Raw genomic sequence first — 16,539 nt, 5'->3', positions numbered from 1 at the left:
CGCGTCTTCCCGAGACAACGACAGACACCGCGCTGACCCCGCCCCCCACCCGGGTCCGACCGCAAGGGGGCCGCCTTCAGCTCAGCGTGGGCCGCGCAGTCGTCGGCAGAGGACCGGGAGCCCCGTCCTTATTGGTCGATACGGTCGGAGCGCCGATGCTCCGTAGCTATGGCGACCAAGTCTACTGACCCGTGTGGCCCACACTCACACACACACGCGCGCACACACACACACACATGCACTGTCTCCATTGCTTGAGCGTTTCTCAATATTGACAGGAGTTCTGATTTAAGTTGCCGGTTTTCATCTCCTCCTCTTGGCGTTTCTCTCGATGTCCACAAGATGCCCTACTCCTGGAGGTCAAAGTTCGTCTCCCTAATCCCCCCCTTTCCAGCGTGACCCTATCCGACAGCTTGTCCAATCATCAAAACCCAAATGACATAGCTAGTATTTCTCGCAATACAAATAGAGAATATTTGGTATTATAACAGATTTTACATAAATGCATATATATATATTTTTATGTAGGTATATTATTGACATCTAACTAAAATTATGACAAAGTATTAATAGCATATACTACGCTAGTGTAGTGGTATATATATAACAACTTTAACATTGAATCTATTGTTGAATTTAACAAAGACAATCGCTCATTCATTTAAAGAGCAGTTATAAAGAAGAGTCTATAAACAGGAAGTACTGTCTGTTACTGCGTGTTGATTGGTTCCCTGTCATGTGAAGACAGGAAGTGCCAATCTCCACGACCCAAAAGTAGAACCACAGAAAGATTTCCTCTAATAAAGAAAAAAGTATTAAAGACCAGACCGTATTCCAGCGCAGGTCGATAGATAAATCCATACATTTATTTATTGACCAATATTCAATGTCATTATTGCTGGTGCAGCCACCTGAACTTCCCGTCTGGGATTAATAAAACACCATCTTATCTTATACTATCCTATGACTCAGCGACTGGTAGCTATCTGCGTTTTGACCAGTGGTTTCAACTGGTTCACAGCGGTAATCTTTGCACAGACACGCAGGTGTTTGTGTGGTAAACACGCGTCATGGTAACGGTAACACACGCTACCAACCTCTCTGATAGACTCTGAGTAGTCAGCCGAAGTATAGTCACGGACAAGCAGCCGTAGGACTCCCAATCATGTGAAGAAACAGGAATATGAGTTCTGATCCATATTCTGGTATATGATGTTCTGATCCAGATACTATCCTACTGATCCAGATTCTTGTATATGAAGTTCTGATCCAGATACTATGATAATTATCCAAATTCTGGTATATGAAGTTCTGATCCAGATACTATGATGATGATCCAGATTCTGGTATATGATGTACTGATCAAGATACTAGTATATGATGTTTTGATCCAGATTCTAGTATATGATGTACTGATCAATGTTATAGTATGCTTTACTGATCCAGATACTAGTATATGATGTACTTATCCAGATACTATGATACTGATTCAGATACTTGATGTACTGATCCAAATACTAAGATTCTGATCCAAATACTAGTAAATTATGTACTGATCCAGATACTATGATACTGATCCAGATACTATGATACGGATCCAGATACTAGTATATGATGTTCTGATCGAGATACTATGATACTGATCGAGATACTATGATACGGATCCCGATTCTAGTATATGATGTACTGATCCAGAAGAACTAGTATTTGTCAGGGAGCTTGGTACAAAATATATAATGCACTCAGTGGTACTACTGCCCTGTCTAAAGTACTGTCTGTGTTCTCCATCATGTACATGTACTACATATAATGAAGTACTACATATAATGAAGTACTACATATAATGTACATACTGGGATGGGTTTTGAAGCGTCTCCATCATTGTGTGTTTCTCCTTATTTATTCACTCATCTCCAGCATCGCTTGTTGTCTTGGTCTGCATACGGGGGGGGGGGGGGGGGGGGGGATTCACAGTTTTTCTTTATTTCATTCATCAAATTTCAGTTTTTTATTCTACAATGTTTGTTTCAGTGGCCAAACGCTTACAAGGCTGCCAGCCTTGGTACTGCAGTACTCACTACTACTACCAAATGGTACTGCATTGTCACTCTGCAGTACTGCAGTATTAGCAGTACTGCATTACTACCCACCATTTCAGCAGTACTACAGACAATTATTTCTGCAGTGTTACTCAGTCATACTGCAGAACTACCCATCAGTACTGCAGTGTTACTCAGCTGTACTGCAGTATTACCCATCATTACTGCAGTGGTACTCAGCAGAACTGCAGAATTTCTAAGCAGTACTGGGGTAATCCCCGCCAGTACTGCAGTATTACTCAGCAGAACGGCAGTACTCCTGGTCAGTCCTGGGCCCATTCAAGCCCAGAGAACCAGGATGTCTCTGATGTTGTGTAAATACAGGTTGGCCTCAGCGGAAGCCTCTCTCCCCATCTTCCTCCTTCTGTCCAGCTCATCCAACGGTTCCACCCTTAACTCCACCATCTCTTCCTTGTCAGTGTTGTTTATAAAAACACGTGTACATAAAATACAGTTTTGAATTAAGAGCTATTTTCTTCAACCAGGGCATCTATCAGGATCCCGTGCCCCAACGCCAGAATTTGAGACATGATCAAGGATATGATTTTATTTCAGTAGTGAGCAAAATGCATTTTTCTTTCCCCTTATGTTTTTGATACTAATTTGTTGGATTTTTATTCTTTTTTTAAAAGGTATTTTGATGTTGTCGCTTGTACTATTTTCCTTTTTTTTTTTTTTATATCATTTTGTATTTTTTGTTCATCCTCAAAATACGTCATTGCATGCTTGCTAAAAGGGAAATTTGACGGATAAAAAAATGTATGAAAAAGTGAAATAAAAAAAGAAAAATGTCGAGGGCCCCGGGAACATTTGTTTGAGTTGCTTGTTACAGCAGATGCTTGTGTTCAAACGAACATTTTATATGAAAAGAGACAAAAAAATAAAAACATTCTAACACCTTATGCAATAAAGCTATCTTTCATATTCCACGCTTAATGTCTTTTCTAAACGCAATCGTATTCTGGAGTCCACATCTATATTTATTCATTAATATATTCATGTATTTAGCACTTTCTTTTTCCCCCTCCCCCTCAGAAGATGAAAACCGTTGGAAAAACTCCCGCCAGAATAACACTTTGTTCAGGTCTGTCCAGATGTCCAGATGTCCAGGTCTGTACAAGTCAACCAGATGGTTCAACGTTAACCTGTGTTGTTCAATTTGACGAATCATTTCTGTAACGCAATGTACACACATTACCTTCCCTACAGCCATTTATCCACCAGGTGGCAGCAGGCTCCAAGCGTACCGTGTCGGCGGGTCGGGCCCTGGCTCCGGCCGGGTGGGCAGCCATCTATGACGGGTAGGTGGTAAATATTTCATCCAGTCTTTTTTACGTCAGCACATCGATGCATAAACTCCTAATTACCTGCGCGTCCAGTTACACCAACACAACCCGCTCCTGAATTAACTTGGTAGTGTGTGGGCCACAGCTGGTATTGTTAAGAACTCGTAGGTATTTTGAGTAGCTAGTAATTTATGAGTCTAGCGCTAGCCCTTAGATTTTTCCTTAGCCAGTTAAGGAATTTACATCTCCACTAAAAAGGATATCTTGGCCTAAAGGACTACTAGGCACATTCGGTCCGAACCCAGAATGTTTTAGGGTTGAAACATAACCACTAATCCCCTCTCTTGGCCATTAACAAGATGTTAAAAACTGTATGACCGGTTCCACCTTGTTTAACATGCTAATCAACAGCCCATAAGGGTTTTGTTTAGTGACCATCTGGTTGTGATAGATTCATGTAGATATCTTCATGTTAGCTTAATATATCTGAAACGTAGCATGTCTATCTGGCGTCCATCTTCTGAACAGCTTAGCTTGGTTTTGTAAATTAAACCCATAACATTAGGCCTAAATACATGCTAGAAGATTGATATGAAGCCCTCAATCATGTAGAAACCAATAGAAACGGGTTGAAATAAAGACCCAAACACATTTAGAGGTCTATGGACAAGTTTACAAGATTTAATTTATTAACTATTATACAGTTCACATAAGGCCTTCATCTTGAAACACCATTTCAGTCAAACTAAATCCATGGTTTGCTTTTATGCACAGTACTTTAAATCTGACAACTTTTTACGCATTTATTTCATGATTTCACTTCATTTGTTTAACTCGCCGGGGCTTCCTGTTTTCAGACCGCGATTGACCTCACTCCACCCACGTGTTCTTGAATCATGCACTGAACCGAAGCGAACCTTAAACCATTCACAAAATCGTAAAAATGGACTTTCAATCATCGAAATACACACTAGAAATGTTTTATACCATCGACTATAGGGCACCCTTCCCCCCCCACCCGCCCATCTCGTCCAGTACGAGACCAGAGGGGGTTCATCATCATGTCCTCCAACCAATCACATTTTAACGGAAGTCATTGGCGTCTCTCTTCACCTTTGACCTCTTATTCCCTCCCCCTCCTCCACCCAAAACAAACTTCACAATGCTACAGTTTGACCTCTGAACCCCGATAGGCCCGTGATCACATGACTGACTTTAACAAATTCAAGATTTGATAGCTCCTTTAAGTACCGGTGAATGATTCTTTATTGGTTTTTCCTTCTTCAGTTCTTCCTCATCCGAGCCCGAGGGCCGACTACGGAGAACAGTGACAGTTAGGTCTTCTGTGTTTAGAACATTTCTTTCAAAGACTAGAGAGGGGAGAGAGTAGAGAGTAGAGAGTAGAGAGAGAGAGAGAGAGAGAGCAGCAGAGACATGCTCCCTCTCTCGTGAACAGTGGTATCCACGGTGATGCTAGCGTGTGCGTTTGTGAACTCAGAGACGACATGGTGGCAGCACACAGCTGATATAAACACAACTTCCACTCCAGCGTCTCTGCGGGGTGCGTCCGTCTTTAGTAGTGGTCGTGTGTTCCAGGCAACCAGATCCTTCATGTTAAACGAGTACAAAGAGATTGGTGCGGACGACCGTACGAGCAGCCTATCAGATTTCAGCGCTGTGGTTTCCATGGACGCGAGAGGGCGACACGAGAGCCTGGTGATGCACATCGCTGAAGGGCGCGGCCGTGTTCGGAAATGGTGTTAAGGGGGGGGGGGGGAGAAACATCTTGAAGCTAAGTGGAGGATCCCATAACCCTCGTCGGTTCCTAAAGTTCTCACAAGAACATCAGCAGAAGGAACCCTAAACGACAACCTCAAATTAGAACCCTGGATTGACCTAGAAAACACATTCTGTGTCTCCTCTTTTAAAAAAAAAAAAGCGGTTGTTGGTTCCAAGCTCGTGCCATAACACACTTAACAAGATGGCGGCGTTTTAATGACACCACTGACAAAGTGCTTCAAAACAAGGATGTGCCGACACAAACTAAGGGGAACCGGGTTGGGTGAAGACGGATTAAGGGGAACCAGATGAAGACAAATTAAGAGGAACCGGGTTGGAAGTAAGAGGGGTCGATGGCCGGGAGCGCTCCTGACGAGACAGCGCCGTTGGCTGTTTGATCGGTGGCCAAATCGCCATGGCATCAGGAAAAACTACAAATCATAAAGTCATCATTAAAGTGCATCCATGGATAACCCACCCCTACTTCGCCCCATGCTGACCTCCCTCTCAGATAGAGGCAGGGCAGGAGGACAGTCTGTCCATCACCTCCCTCTAGAGGCAGCAGGACAGTCTGTCCATCACCTCCCTCTAGAGGCAGCAGGACAGTCTGTACATCCAGTGGCAGTACTTTCATGAGGAAAAAAAAGAAAATATATTAAACTTGTAAAAAATAATTATACACAAAAAAAAACAAAAAAAAAACACATGGTGGCCACAAACACGTGTACTCCACGGAAGTGGTTCTGGACTGAAGTGGAGCTAACACTGATATCGTTACGAGACCTAAAGGTGACGTTGTGACACGATGCTTGTGTGGAGTCAGTAACTATGGAAGCCAGTCACCATGGTAACCAGCGCCGACACACAAGACTCCTCACATCAAAGTCCCCAATTCCCCCCCAAAAATACTATAAAATCTAGTAGTGAGTGCATGCGCGTGTTCTAGTGTGTGTGTGTGTGTGTGTGTGTGTGTGTGTGTGTGTGTGTGTGTGTGTGTGTGTGTGTGTGTGTGTGTGTGTGTGTGTGTGTGTGTGTGTGTGTGTGTGTGTGTGTGTGTGTGTGTGGTGGGCACTTGGTTTGCGGTCTCCCCCCCCTCCTCCTCACAGGGTCTCCTGCTCGGCAGGGGGTGGGTGGTGGTGGTGCGGGTGTTGGTGCAGTGGGGGCAGCAGGGACTGCAGGGGGGACTGGGGGGTGGTGGGCGGAGACTGCTGCAGCGGGCTGAAGTGGGCGGGGTTGTGTGGGGGGGAGGAGCGGTAGCAGGAGTAGGCGGAGCCTCCCCCCGTCAGCGTGGTGGTGGGGGAGGCGGGGAGCCCCCCCAGGCCCGTGGGGGAGTCCAGGAGGGGCTGATTGTAGAAGAAGAAAGCACACTGGTGGATGAAGCACTCGATGATGGTCTGGTAGGTGCGCGTGGCCGTCAGGGCGTCCATGGTGGTGAAGTCGGGCCGCATCAGGGTGGGCCAGAAGCAGATGGACAGGTTCTCACTGGTCATCAGGTTGACCCGGCTCAGCTGGCTCACCCTGGAGGACACAGAGCACCCCGTAAGACGACTCCTCCCACACCCAGTAAGACACCTGCTCCCACACACACCTCACACAGGTAGACACCGCTCACCACTCACACACAGTCAAACACCTCCATACACACAGCCAGACACCGCTCACCACTCACACACAGTCAAACACCTCCATACACACAGCCAGACACCGCTCACCACTCACACACAGTCAAACACCTCCATACACACAGGCAGACACCGCTCACCACTCACACACAGTCAAACACCTCCATACACACAGCCAGACACCGCTCACCACTCACACACAGTCAAACACCTCCATACACACAGCCAGACACCGCTCACCACTCACACACAGTCAAACACCTCCATACACACAGGCAGACACCGCTCACCACTCACACACAGTCAAACACCTCCATACACACAGCCAGACACCGCTCACCACTCACACACAGTCAAACACCTCCATACACACAGCCAGACACCGCTCACCACTCACACACAGTCAAACACCTCCATACACACAGCCAGACGGCTTCTCAGACACACACGTACACAATCAGACACTTCACACACACACACACACAGTAAAAAGACACAACACACAATAAGACCACGCCTCTAACACAGACACACACACACAATCGGACACCTCACACACAAACTTTTTCATAGTCGGCGTGATGCTGTGTTGGCGAAGCTTGCGGTCGGGCCACGCTCGTCCACGGTATTTATAGTACATCGTTGCCGTGGCTCCACGTTCTCGCTACCTGCTTCAAAGCTTCAAAAGGGTGTGCTGCACGCGTATGTAGAACTGTGCTGCACGCCACCAATGTCTGCAGCAACCCTGCGCACGTCACACGCGACGTCTATTGACCATCTATAGTCGGCCCGGGCTTCACAGCTCCTGGCCGACACACTGAGCTACACAGAGACACCCCTGGGCCACCGGCCGGACTCACGGCCAGCCAGATTCTGATTGGTAGGGTTAGGGTTGGGGTCTGTGACGTCGGCCATTGCTTTACAAACGGAGGTAATGAAGCCATAGGTTTCCCTTTACAGGCTTGTCGTCTTTGCAAGCAGCAGTGGAAGCCATCCATAGTCGCCACCATGAGGGTACTCAGAGCCACCTATAGGCCATTAGAGGAACTACGTGGCAGTGGCAGTGGCGTGGTAGCTTGACCATCAGGCGGTGACGGCTGCCACCTGGTCCGCCGTGCACCACCAGAGCAGCTCGGAGGACTGAGTGGAGTACTGACTTGTGCAGATGGGTGGAGACGTATTTGAAGAGCTCGTAGTTCTCACGGGGGAACCGCCTCAACACGTCCTTCATGGTGTAGAGCCTCTGCTCGCGGTCCATGAGCTCTGGAGAAGACAAGGAGAGACGTTAGCAGGACCGGCGTCTCACCACCGCTGGCGGTGCACCTCGGACGTTCGCAGGAGGTGGTCCTTACTGAAGGCGTCCAGCAGGTCCACCTGGAGGGGGCAGGGAACGAGTGGCTCGGGCAGCTCAGAGAAGAAGCTCTTCAGGCCTCCGGCCACCGTGTTGATGGCATAGTCCTTCTCCACCAGGTCCAGGCCGTGGTCTAGACAGGAACACACGGAAGGTCAGGCTGAGGGGAACAGGGTCTGACATGCGGCGTCTAAGGGGTTAAATATCTGGGGGAATGAGCCACGGGCTACGTATTGATCGGCAGGTGGGAGGGGTCACTCACCCTGGTCAAACTGTCTCTGCATGCTCTCCATCTCAGACTTGTTCCCACTGACCCGGTACAGACCCTCCGTACTCAAACCTGGGAGAGGAGATGTTAAGGTTAGTGAGTGGCAGAGACGGGAATGGGAGAGGAATGGACGAAGATAATTACAATTAATAACAATTATTACAATTACGAGGACGACGACATGAGAAGGGACGACCAAGATGAGGAATGAAGCAACGATAAATGAAGAGGGAAGAGGATGACAGGGGCGTGCTTGTCAGCAGGCCTACGTTCATGAGACACTGAGAACCCTATGACTCATACACAGCATGTTCATCTCAAGGTGTTGAGACACCTTTTCATTGTATTCAACACGAATCTACCGCCAGCTACTAGAATCGATGACTACTCCCGTTCATCAACCACGACTACGATCCTTTTCTGCAGTATGGCCTTATTTGTGGCTCGGGATATGAATGAGACAAGGCCAGAGCTTCCGGCTGGTTGTAAAAGAGACTTAGAAGAGACGATGTGTCTCACCGGTGGTCTCGATGTAGCGGACACACTTCTCGATGAACAGGGGGATGGGGCGGTCTGGGGACACCACGCTGATCAGCGGGACCCCGAAGTAGCTGCTTTCTAGCGGCTTGGGGATCGCAGGGCGGGGCTTCGCTCGCGACTTCTGGAGAGGAGAAAGAAGCATTCGAATACAGCGACTGCCTCCGTGGGCGTTGGGGTGTGGGCTTCTCTTAAAATGGAACAAAATGGTCCCTCGGCACAGTCGTGACAGAACAACATTCTGAACAATATTTCATCTTAATTCGACAAGGGTCCATCTATTTATATAAAAGAAACTTCGGCTTTCTCCCAAGTCCAGTTCACATGGCAACCGTGGAGCACATCTAAAACACACGAGAGGCTTGGTGAACACTGCAGAGACAGACCTGATGAACCTGAGTACTAGTATGTGGGGGGTTCGTTGGTACAAGTATTTACTGAGTAAGTAGTATTTAGTGTAGTGCATTTTGGAATCTAGTCAGTTAGGAGTAATAATGAGACTAATCAATACTGAACATTAGTATTAGTAAAAGGCGTAAAGTAGACAGTTCTGAGCTTTAGTATTCCAGCATTAATTTACATTAGCATGATTACAAGGTAGAGTATTCCTATATAACATTAGCATAAAAATGAGTACAAGGTGTAGAGTATTCCTATAGAGTATTAGCATTGACACGAGTACAAGGTGCAGAGGATTCCTAGGATTCATACAGTATTAGCATTAACATGAGGACAAGGTGAAGAGCATTAGCATTAGCATGGCTACAAGGTGTAGAGGATTAGCGTGAGAACAAGGGGTAGGGGACCAACCTTGGCGGTCCTGCGCAGGCTCTTGAGGATGTTCCTCTTCTTGGGGTCCTCGCTCTCCTCCACAAGGCTCTCTCCCTTCAGCGTGCCGTAGTCGTCCTCCTTGGACTTGGCCAGCGCTCCGACTTCATCATCGCTGCCAATGAAGCTGCTCCGGAAGCTGCTGAACTTTCCCAGGCGCTTGGAGCGGTCGCGGTAGAGGCGGGGCTTCACCCCCACCGCCGAGAACTTCCTGCGGCGCTCCAGCGAGCCGGAGTCGGCGTCGCTGTCCGAGCCGTTTCCGTTGGAGTGCGTGCGGTTTGAGTTGCGGATGGTGATGATCTTGCCCTGCGTGCTGTCGTGCGGCACCGAGTAGATGATCTCCTCGTTGCTGGGGCGGGGCTTTGAGACGGCGTCCACGGGCTCGGCGTAGTCCGACGGGTCGTAGCTGTCGCCCCCCCCGGGCACCCAGGTCACGGCGGAGGGCAGCGAGCGACGGTGGCCCACCGTGTCGCCGTACGGGTTGCGGGCGATCTTCCTGAAGTCGAAAGTGACGGTGGGCTTCGCCCTCGACTGGGTGGAGACCTTGTGGTTCAGCCGGCTCTCGAAGGAGCTGATTTCAGAGATGACGGAGATGTCGCTGGAGTCCAGGTCCGGGAGGTTGTACCCGCCCCCGTGGGAGGCCATGGTCCCGTCGTAGTACGGGGGGGAGGGGTCCACGTCGTCCTCGGAGTCCAGGAACATGGTGACCGGGCTGGGGGAGCTGCAGCGGGGGGAGTACACCACCTCCGTGGGGCAAGAGTCCGCCACGTTGTCGTACATGTGGGTGGCCTCCACGATGTTGCGCTTCTCCGCCACCTCCAACAGGAACGGGTGAAACATCTCGATCCGGTGCAGGCCCCCCGGCACCCCTCCCGATCCACACACCACGCTGTTGAATCGCCCCTCGATCTCGTGGGCCAGCTCCTCGCCCTGGATGAGCTGGTCGCGGGCGTAGTCGCTGTCGCTAAGCTCCGCCTGGCTGTCTCCCACCGCCAGCAGCTGGACGGGGATGATGTCCTGCACCTCGCACAGGAAGGCACACAGAGTCTCCAGGGAGGCCTTCCTGGAGACGGAGTAGGCGGCGATATAGCCGTGCACCAGCCGGCTCTTGCGCAAGGAGAAGGAGGCGTGGTAGGAGAGCAGGGAGAGCTCTATCAGCAGCTTGTGTCCTCCCAGCGTCTGCTCCAGCATGACCGACGTGCCGCTGCTGGACAGAGGTCTGCAGTGCGGGGGCATGAGGAAGGGGGAGAGCAGCTGCTCGATGTCGTACGCGTCCCCACACATCAGGCACATGACGATGCGGATGTCGGCCTCTGGACTGGACTGGTGGGGGGAGTCCCGGAGACCCTGGGGCTCGGGGAGGAGCGGGGGGGAGCTGCTACTGAAGGACGAGCTCCTCCTGAGGTCCAGCAGGCCCCGGAGCACCTGGTTGATCTGCATCTCGTTCACGTTGTGCCCGTAGCCCACGCCCGGGGAGGCGGGGTCCAGGAAGCTACACTGCAGCCTCCGGGAGACCTGCTGGCCCTGCGTGATCAGGTTCAAGGCCGTTTCCCCGCCGATGTCCGCGTACGACCCCAAGCCCCTCTTGGTGACCAGCAGGAGGGACGTGGACAGCTGAGCGAGCTGGCTGTCCCTGCGGCCCAGCGTGGACTCCCTCAGCCGCTCCAGGCTCTCCACCACGTAGGTCAGGGACTCCTTGGAGTTGTACAGACACAAGCAGCCGTGTGGGGCGAAGGTGGGCGTGTGGAAGGAGTTGACGGGAAGGCGCACGTTTCCCTCGATGGGCCGCAGCGTCAGCTCGTAGATCTTCCCGTCCAGCACGTAGCGGTCGTCGTTGGTGCACAGCGCCCGTATCTCGTTGGCGAACTCCCTGGCCAGTCCGTCCTTCCCCAGGATCACCAGGTTGATGCGGTCGGCTTTGCCTTCGCTGAAGTGAGCCCTCATGTCGAAGAAGGGGTAGCAGGAGGGGAAGCGGGAGACGAGAAGCTGCTCCATCTTGAAGTCTCCGCACAGGGGGCTGCTGGGACACGTCTCCTTGGTGGGGTGGTAGACAAAGTGGATGTGCTTCAACACCAGCGCATCCCTCTCAGCCGGTAGCTTCTGCAGGGCCTTGAACCTCACCTCCTCCCCCAGGACCTCCTGTATGGCCCCCATTTTCTCCTTACTTGGCTTGGCGTCCACTTCGAGCTCGTAGAAGAGCTCAGAGTACTCCAGCAGCAGCTCCTGGAAGTCCTCCTTGGCGTGGTCGATGGTCTCCTTCTGGTGGCGGTTGTAGAGGTCCAGGTACTCCGACTCCTCCAGCCACTGGTAGAACTCCTCGTTCATGATGAAGCTGCGGGCCTCCTCCCAGGGCTTCCCGGGCGTGACGAAGGGCGAGGAGGCCAACTTCTGCTTGAACTCATGTCGGATCTCCGCCCTCCTGCACTCGTTGCGCAGGTGTTCCAGGTGGGCGTCGAAGATGTTCTCGGCGGGCGCGGTCTCCAGGAGGTCCGAGGGGATCCGCTCGTCCTCCATGTTGTCGATGTGGGGCGTGTCCTCCCAGGGGGAGTCTTCAAGGACCACGAACCAGTGGGAAAAGTGCTGCTTGGACTCCAGAACCTTCTGGACGCCCGACCAGCTGAGCTGGTCGATCTCATCCAGGTCCGGCACCAGGGAGCTAAGTGCTAAGGGAAGAGTGCTTAAGTAGGTTTTACGGCGCCGCTCTATGTGCTCCTGCTTCAGGCGGTACACGTGCTGTTGAAAGAGCTTTTTACACTTGGCTGTTCCCTCCAGGAACACGTATTCCTTGTACTCGGCGGAGGAGTTCATGCGTCGGCTGGTGTTCAGCCAGGTCTCGTTGTGGTTCTTCACGATGCGGTTCACCAGCCATTCGTAGCGATCCTTAGCGGACGCGATCTGTTGACTCTGGAGCTTCAGGGCCTCGAAGTAGGGGATGATCTTGGGCTTGCCCCTGCCCTTGTCTATCAGCTGCACCAGGGTCAGGAAGGCCAGGTCGACGTTGATGTTGGAGCGAGCGGACGTCTCAACCACGGGCAGACTCTTCTTGGTGATGGCGAACGTGTGAGAATCCTTGATGTACCGTTCCACTCCTTCGTCGCACTTGGTGAGGACCAGCACCATGGGCTTCTTGGTCTTGCTGAGCTGACTGTACAGGTTACTGACGAACTTCAGCTGGTCGTCAAAGTTGCGGTTCATCCCCCGGCTGACGTCCACGCACAGCAGGAAGCCGTCCACCTGCAGCTTCCCTTCGGGCATCTGCTTCTGCTCAAAGTCCTGCTCCAGGCCCAGCTGGTCGGTGCAGAAGTACATGAGCTTCTCGGCCGAGGCCAGCTTGGTCCCGGCCGCCCGCTTGATGTAGGGCTGCATGGCCGTGCTGCGGTGCGGCTGGAAGGTCTGGTCGTCGATGAACTCCGTCTGCTCCACCACGTGCATCCGGCACTCGGGCCCTTCCTCCACCGCCCGGGCCACCTCGCCCCAGAACAGGAAGTGGTCGTTGTTCACCACGCGGCCGCCGAAGTCGCTGGTGCTCAGCACGGAGGTGTGGTCCAGGTAGAAGTGGTCGGCGCTGGGCCTGACGAAGCGGTTGCACAGGCAGGACTTCCCCACGCCGCACTGGCCCTTCTCCTTCTCCGTGCCCGACAGGCCCACCGCCACCAGGTTGTAGATGGGTGCCCGCACATCCTGCTTCTTCGCCATCATCATCATCGTCTGCTGCTGGGTGTCATCCTGCCGTAACCCGGCACGCTGTATCAGGGGGTTCGCTCAGACGGCGTCCGGGTGTCTGCACTTGGCCCACCGAGGTGATCCGGAAAGGGGGGGGTTGGAGTGATGCGTGTCCCTTATGGTTCTGGTTTGCTGTGGACTGAAACTGGGCTGTCGAGACAGCTTTCCTTCACTTCTTATGTTGCTCTGACCCTGTCGAAAGAAAGAGGATTTATAAATCGACCAGCCATGACTTCTGTCCGTCTGAGTTCCAACCTTACTAGCTAGCTTCAAATGTAAATAGCAGTTGGCCAAGACAGATCCACATGGATGCCATCAGTTCAAAGATTTTACCTTTTGAAAGCTATTTAAATGATTTCTTATAAAGCAGTGTTATAAGCTAATCTAACTGGTGGGACGTTTCGATTTACCATTAAGCATCCATTTCAAATGGCTCAATTAGTTCAGCATCTATAGTGAAATGGTTATCAGTGCTGAATTTACATGTATATGGAGAAATATACATTATCCTACCCAATCACTGCCTTCTCACGAAACCCATCCAAAACGTTTTATGGTTTACAACGTGGAAACTGAACCTTTGTGGATGATTCAGATACACCCATTCTGGGCCAAAACAAGACCGGATGTTCCCTAAATGATTTAGCGGCAGGTTTTATTACGCAGTGGGTGCGTTCAGGACGTCAGAGGCACCTTGGTGGTGTGGCGGCCGACAACAACACGTCCTCCCAGTCCATCTTTCTGGTGTTTATAATAGTCCCTTTAAGCCACTAATATAATAAAAACATAACATTGTCCGTTCTGGCGTTCGATCCACTTCATGTCATTACAAGCATTTGCATTTTACCCCGCCGTTTGCCGGTACATTTATGCATAAGATAATTAAGCAAACATGGCCATTCATTCATGAACATTACTGTGCAAGGTGAATCGGCCCATCCTTCAACCAGCCCTTCTGAGGTGTGTCGAGTGTCTCGGTAAGGGCTGAATCACTCCGGCCTGTCTACCCGGTTAATGTAGGCCCCAAACTCCCCCAATAACCACACTATCCTGGTCGCAGCCCGTAATGACCCACCGTCTCCTACCCCCATACACCAGTGCGGCGATGGGTTGGCTACTAAGCAACAGACTGAGGCCCTTTCACCCGAGGAATGTCTGAACCCTTGGTGTGGGTTAGTGAGTATTAACTCCCGGGCTCTTGGACCAGGCCTCCGTAATGAAACTGCAGACTAAATCCGATCGACCCTCCCCGCACCGGGGGAACAGTGCCTATAGCTCGGAGGTTCGGACGCCATGCCGCCTGGGTGTCGCCCCGCTCCTGCGTCGTAGTGCGTTTGGGAGGGAGGATGAATTAACTGGTACATACCGTCGCATTCTCCCCGTTCTCTCCTGCATCTGTCAGCTACTGCCGCAGCCCTTGCGCCCTGTGTGCACGGACATACACACAAACGCTAACACACACACACACACACGCAGAGTCTTGAGCCGCGAATCAGAATATCTCAGTGTGATCCAGCGGGCGCTTCTTGGATTAGACCTCCTTTAGTCAAGTCTGCGTCCTGGTCTAGCCCGGGCATGTCCTGTGTGATGAAAAGCGAGGAAAGCTGGAATAAATCCGCTGTGTTAGATCGAGGGATCCAGTGTTGTTCTGGCGATGTTTCCTCAGGGAGGAATACTCTGGTTCAAAACCAGGATCGCTGTCCTGTACGCGGTCCACCACCACGTTGCGTCTCACTGCTTATTTAGTCCATTGTTGTGGCAACATAATGCAGGCTCGGCCCGGCTCGCACACACGGAGACGTGGTCCCGATCACAGATGCGTTTTGTGCGAAAGAGGCCCACCGCAACCATCACGCACATGTCCTGATCAACCGATCGATCGATCACTGCTTGTGTGTGTGTGTAAATGTGTTTTCCCCCAGCTTTCCAATAATGGCGGCGTCCTTCCTCCCCTCTCGCTCTCTCTCTCTCCCTCTCTTCTTTTCTATGGAAGGGGGGAGCAGCGGAGTCGGTGGTTGCGGACACGCACCCACCCAGCGGCGCATACACACACTGCAGCACCGCACCGCCGGTCGCCCTCAGCACGCACGGTGTCGCGTGAATCCGAGCCCCGCGGCGGGTTTATGGACAAGGTGCCCGGGCCGTGGGGACAAAGGGGAGACGGTACCGCAGCGGCAGGCGGCCGGGGTTTGGTCAAAGCCCCGAAATAAAGTGTATTTTCCCCGCCGTGAGCCCTAAACACATCCAACACACACAGAGACAATAGACCGCTGGTTGACTCCGTTGCGTTGCATCACCGGAGAACCCAACCCATGCACGGGGTCTTCAGTTCTGCATTAGGTGATGGAGGAGAAAGTGGATGTGGATGTTTCGGATAGAAGCCTGATTAGTGGATGCAATGACCGACCCGAGGCCAAGCATCTGCCAATGATGAATATTGGGGAGGATGTGAATTTTTTGGGGTTATGCATTATGTTAAATTCATAAATGATGCGCCGAAATGTTACATTATTGTTCTGTTTCCTGCTGGTGACTATTGCCCACAACAAGCTGCAGCGCTGTCGCCCCCTGGCGGAATTATGAGGAAAACTAAAGTCTTCACAATATTGGGTGAAATGTGATTCAGGAGACGCTCAGTTTAAAAGTGCGTTACACAGGAGATCCTCCACCAGGGCGGGTGGGGTAGGGTTGATGTATCACAGAGCATTAACACCAGCTGTATTTATTCAGGGTGGTTTGGAGACAGAGGCCGGTCCCACAAATGAAGACTTGTGCAGAAGAAACGGCAGCTTGGTTGATCTTGGTGCGGGAACCGCGTTAGGGAGACCTGAAGAGACCACAGGTATGGACTTTAAACCTCCATTCTCTAATGACCATATGGATGACGCAAGCAAAGTAAAGCAAGTATTATTTGGTCGTCCTACTGCTTCGTTAATAGTTTTAACATGCATAGCGTTCTAAAAAACATCTAGACTATTGTTTGTAACAGCCTTGTTATTACACTCAACTCAACGTTTGTTATATGAGCTAAATAAGAATGGGTCAA

The 16,539-nt window shown here is 51.2% G+C and overlaps 1 protein-coding gene across 1 annotated transcript; it reads right to left on the bottom strand.

Moving 5' to 3' along the window:
* Positions 1 to 4,046: 4,046 nt before the first annotated feature.
* On the bottom strand, positions 4,047 to 15,781 carry arhgap35b (Rho GTPase activating protein 35b). The gene is made up of 7 exons (XM_056593578.1): positions 14,860 to 15,781; positions 9,753 to 13,685; positions 8,925 to 9,066; positions 8,400 to 8,477; positions 8,139 to 8,270; positions 7,944 to 8,049; positions 4,047 to 6,682 (listed from the first exon to the last, which is right to left on the bottom strand). The coding sequence occupies exons 2-7, from the start codon at positions 13,473 to 13,475 to the stop codon at positions 6,265 to 6,267; spliced, it is 4,599 nt and encodes a 1,532-aa protein (XP_056449553.1). The 5' UTR covers positions 13,476 to 13,685; positions 14,860 to 15,781; the 3' UTR covers positions 4,047 to 6,264.
* Between the last annotated feature and the right edge of the window lie 758 nt (positions 15,782 to 16,539).

This window comes from Gadus chalcogrammus, chromosome 7 (assembly GCF_026213295.1).
Source record: "Gadus chalcogrammus isolate NIFS_2021 chromosome 7, NIFS_Gcha_1.0, whole genome shotgun sequence".
NCBI classification, from domain to species: Eukaryota; Metazoa; Chordata; class Actinopteri; order Gadiformes; family Gadidae; genus Gadus; species Gadus chalcogrammus.
This window is presented reverse-complemented; position numbering and strand designations above follow the sequence as displayed.

Excerpts from the sequence above, each read along its gene's own strand:
- arhgap35b (XM_056593578.1), bottom strand. The coding sequence starts at position 13,475 with ATGATGATGATGGCGAAGAAGCAGGATGTGCGGGCACCCATCTACAAC. Across the intron at positions 9,067-9,752 it reads GCCTGCGCAGGACCGCCAAG|AAGTCGCGAGCGAAGCCCCG; the intron begins GTTGGTCCCCTA and ends TCTCCTCTCCAG. Across the intron at positions 8,478-8,924 it reads CCGCTACATCGAGACCACCG|GTTTGAGTACGGAGGGTCTG; the intron begins GTGAGACACATC and ends CTCCTCTCCCAG.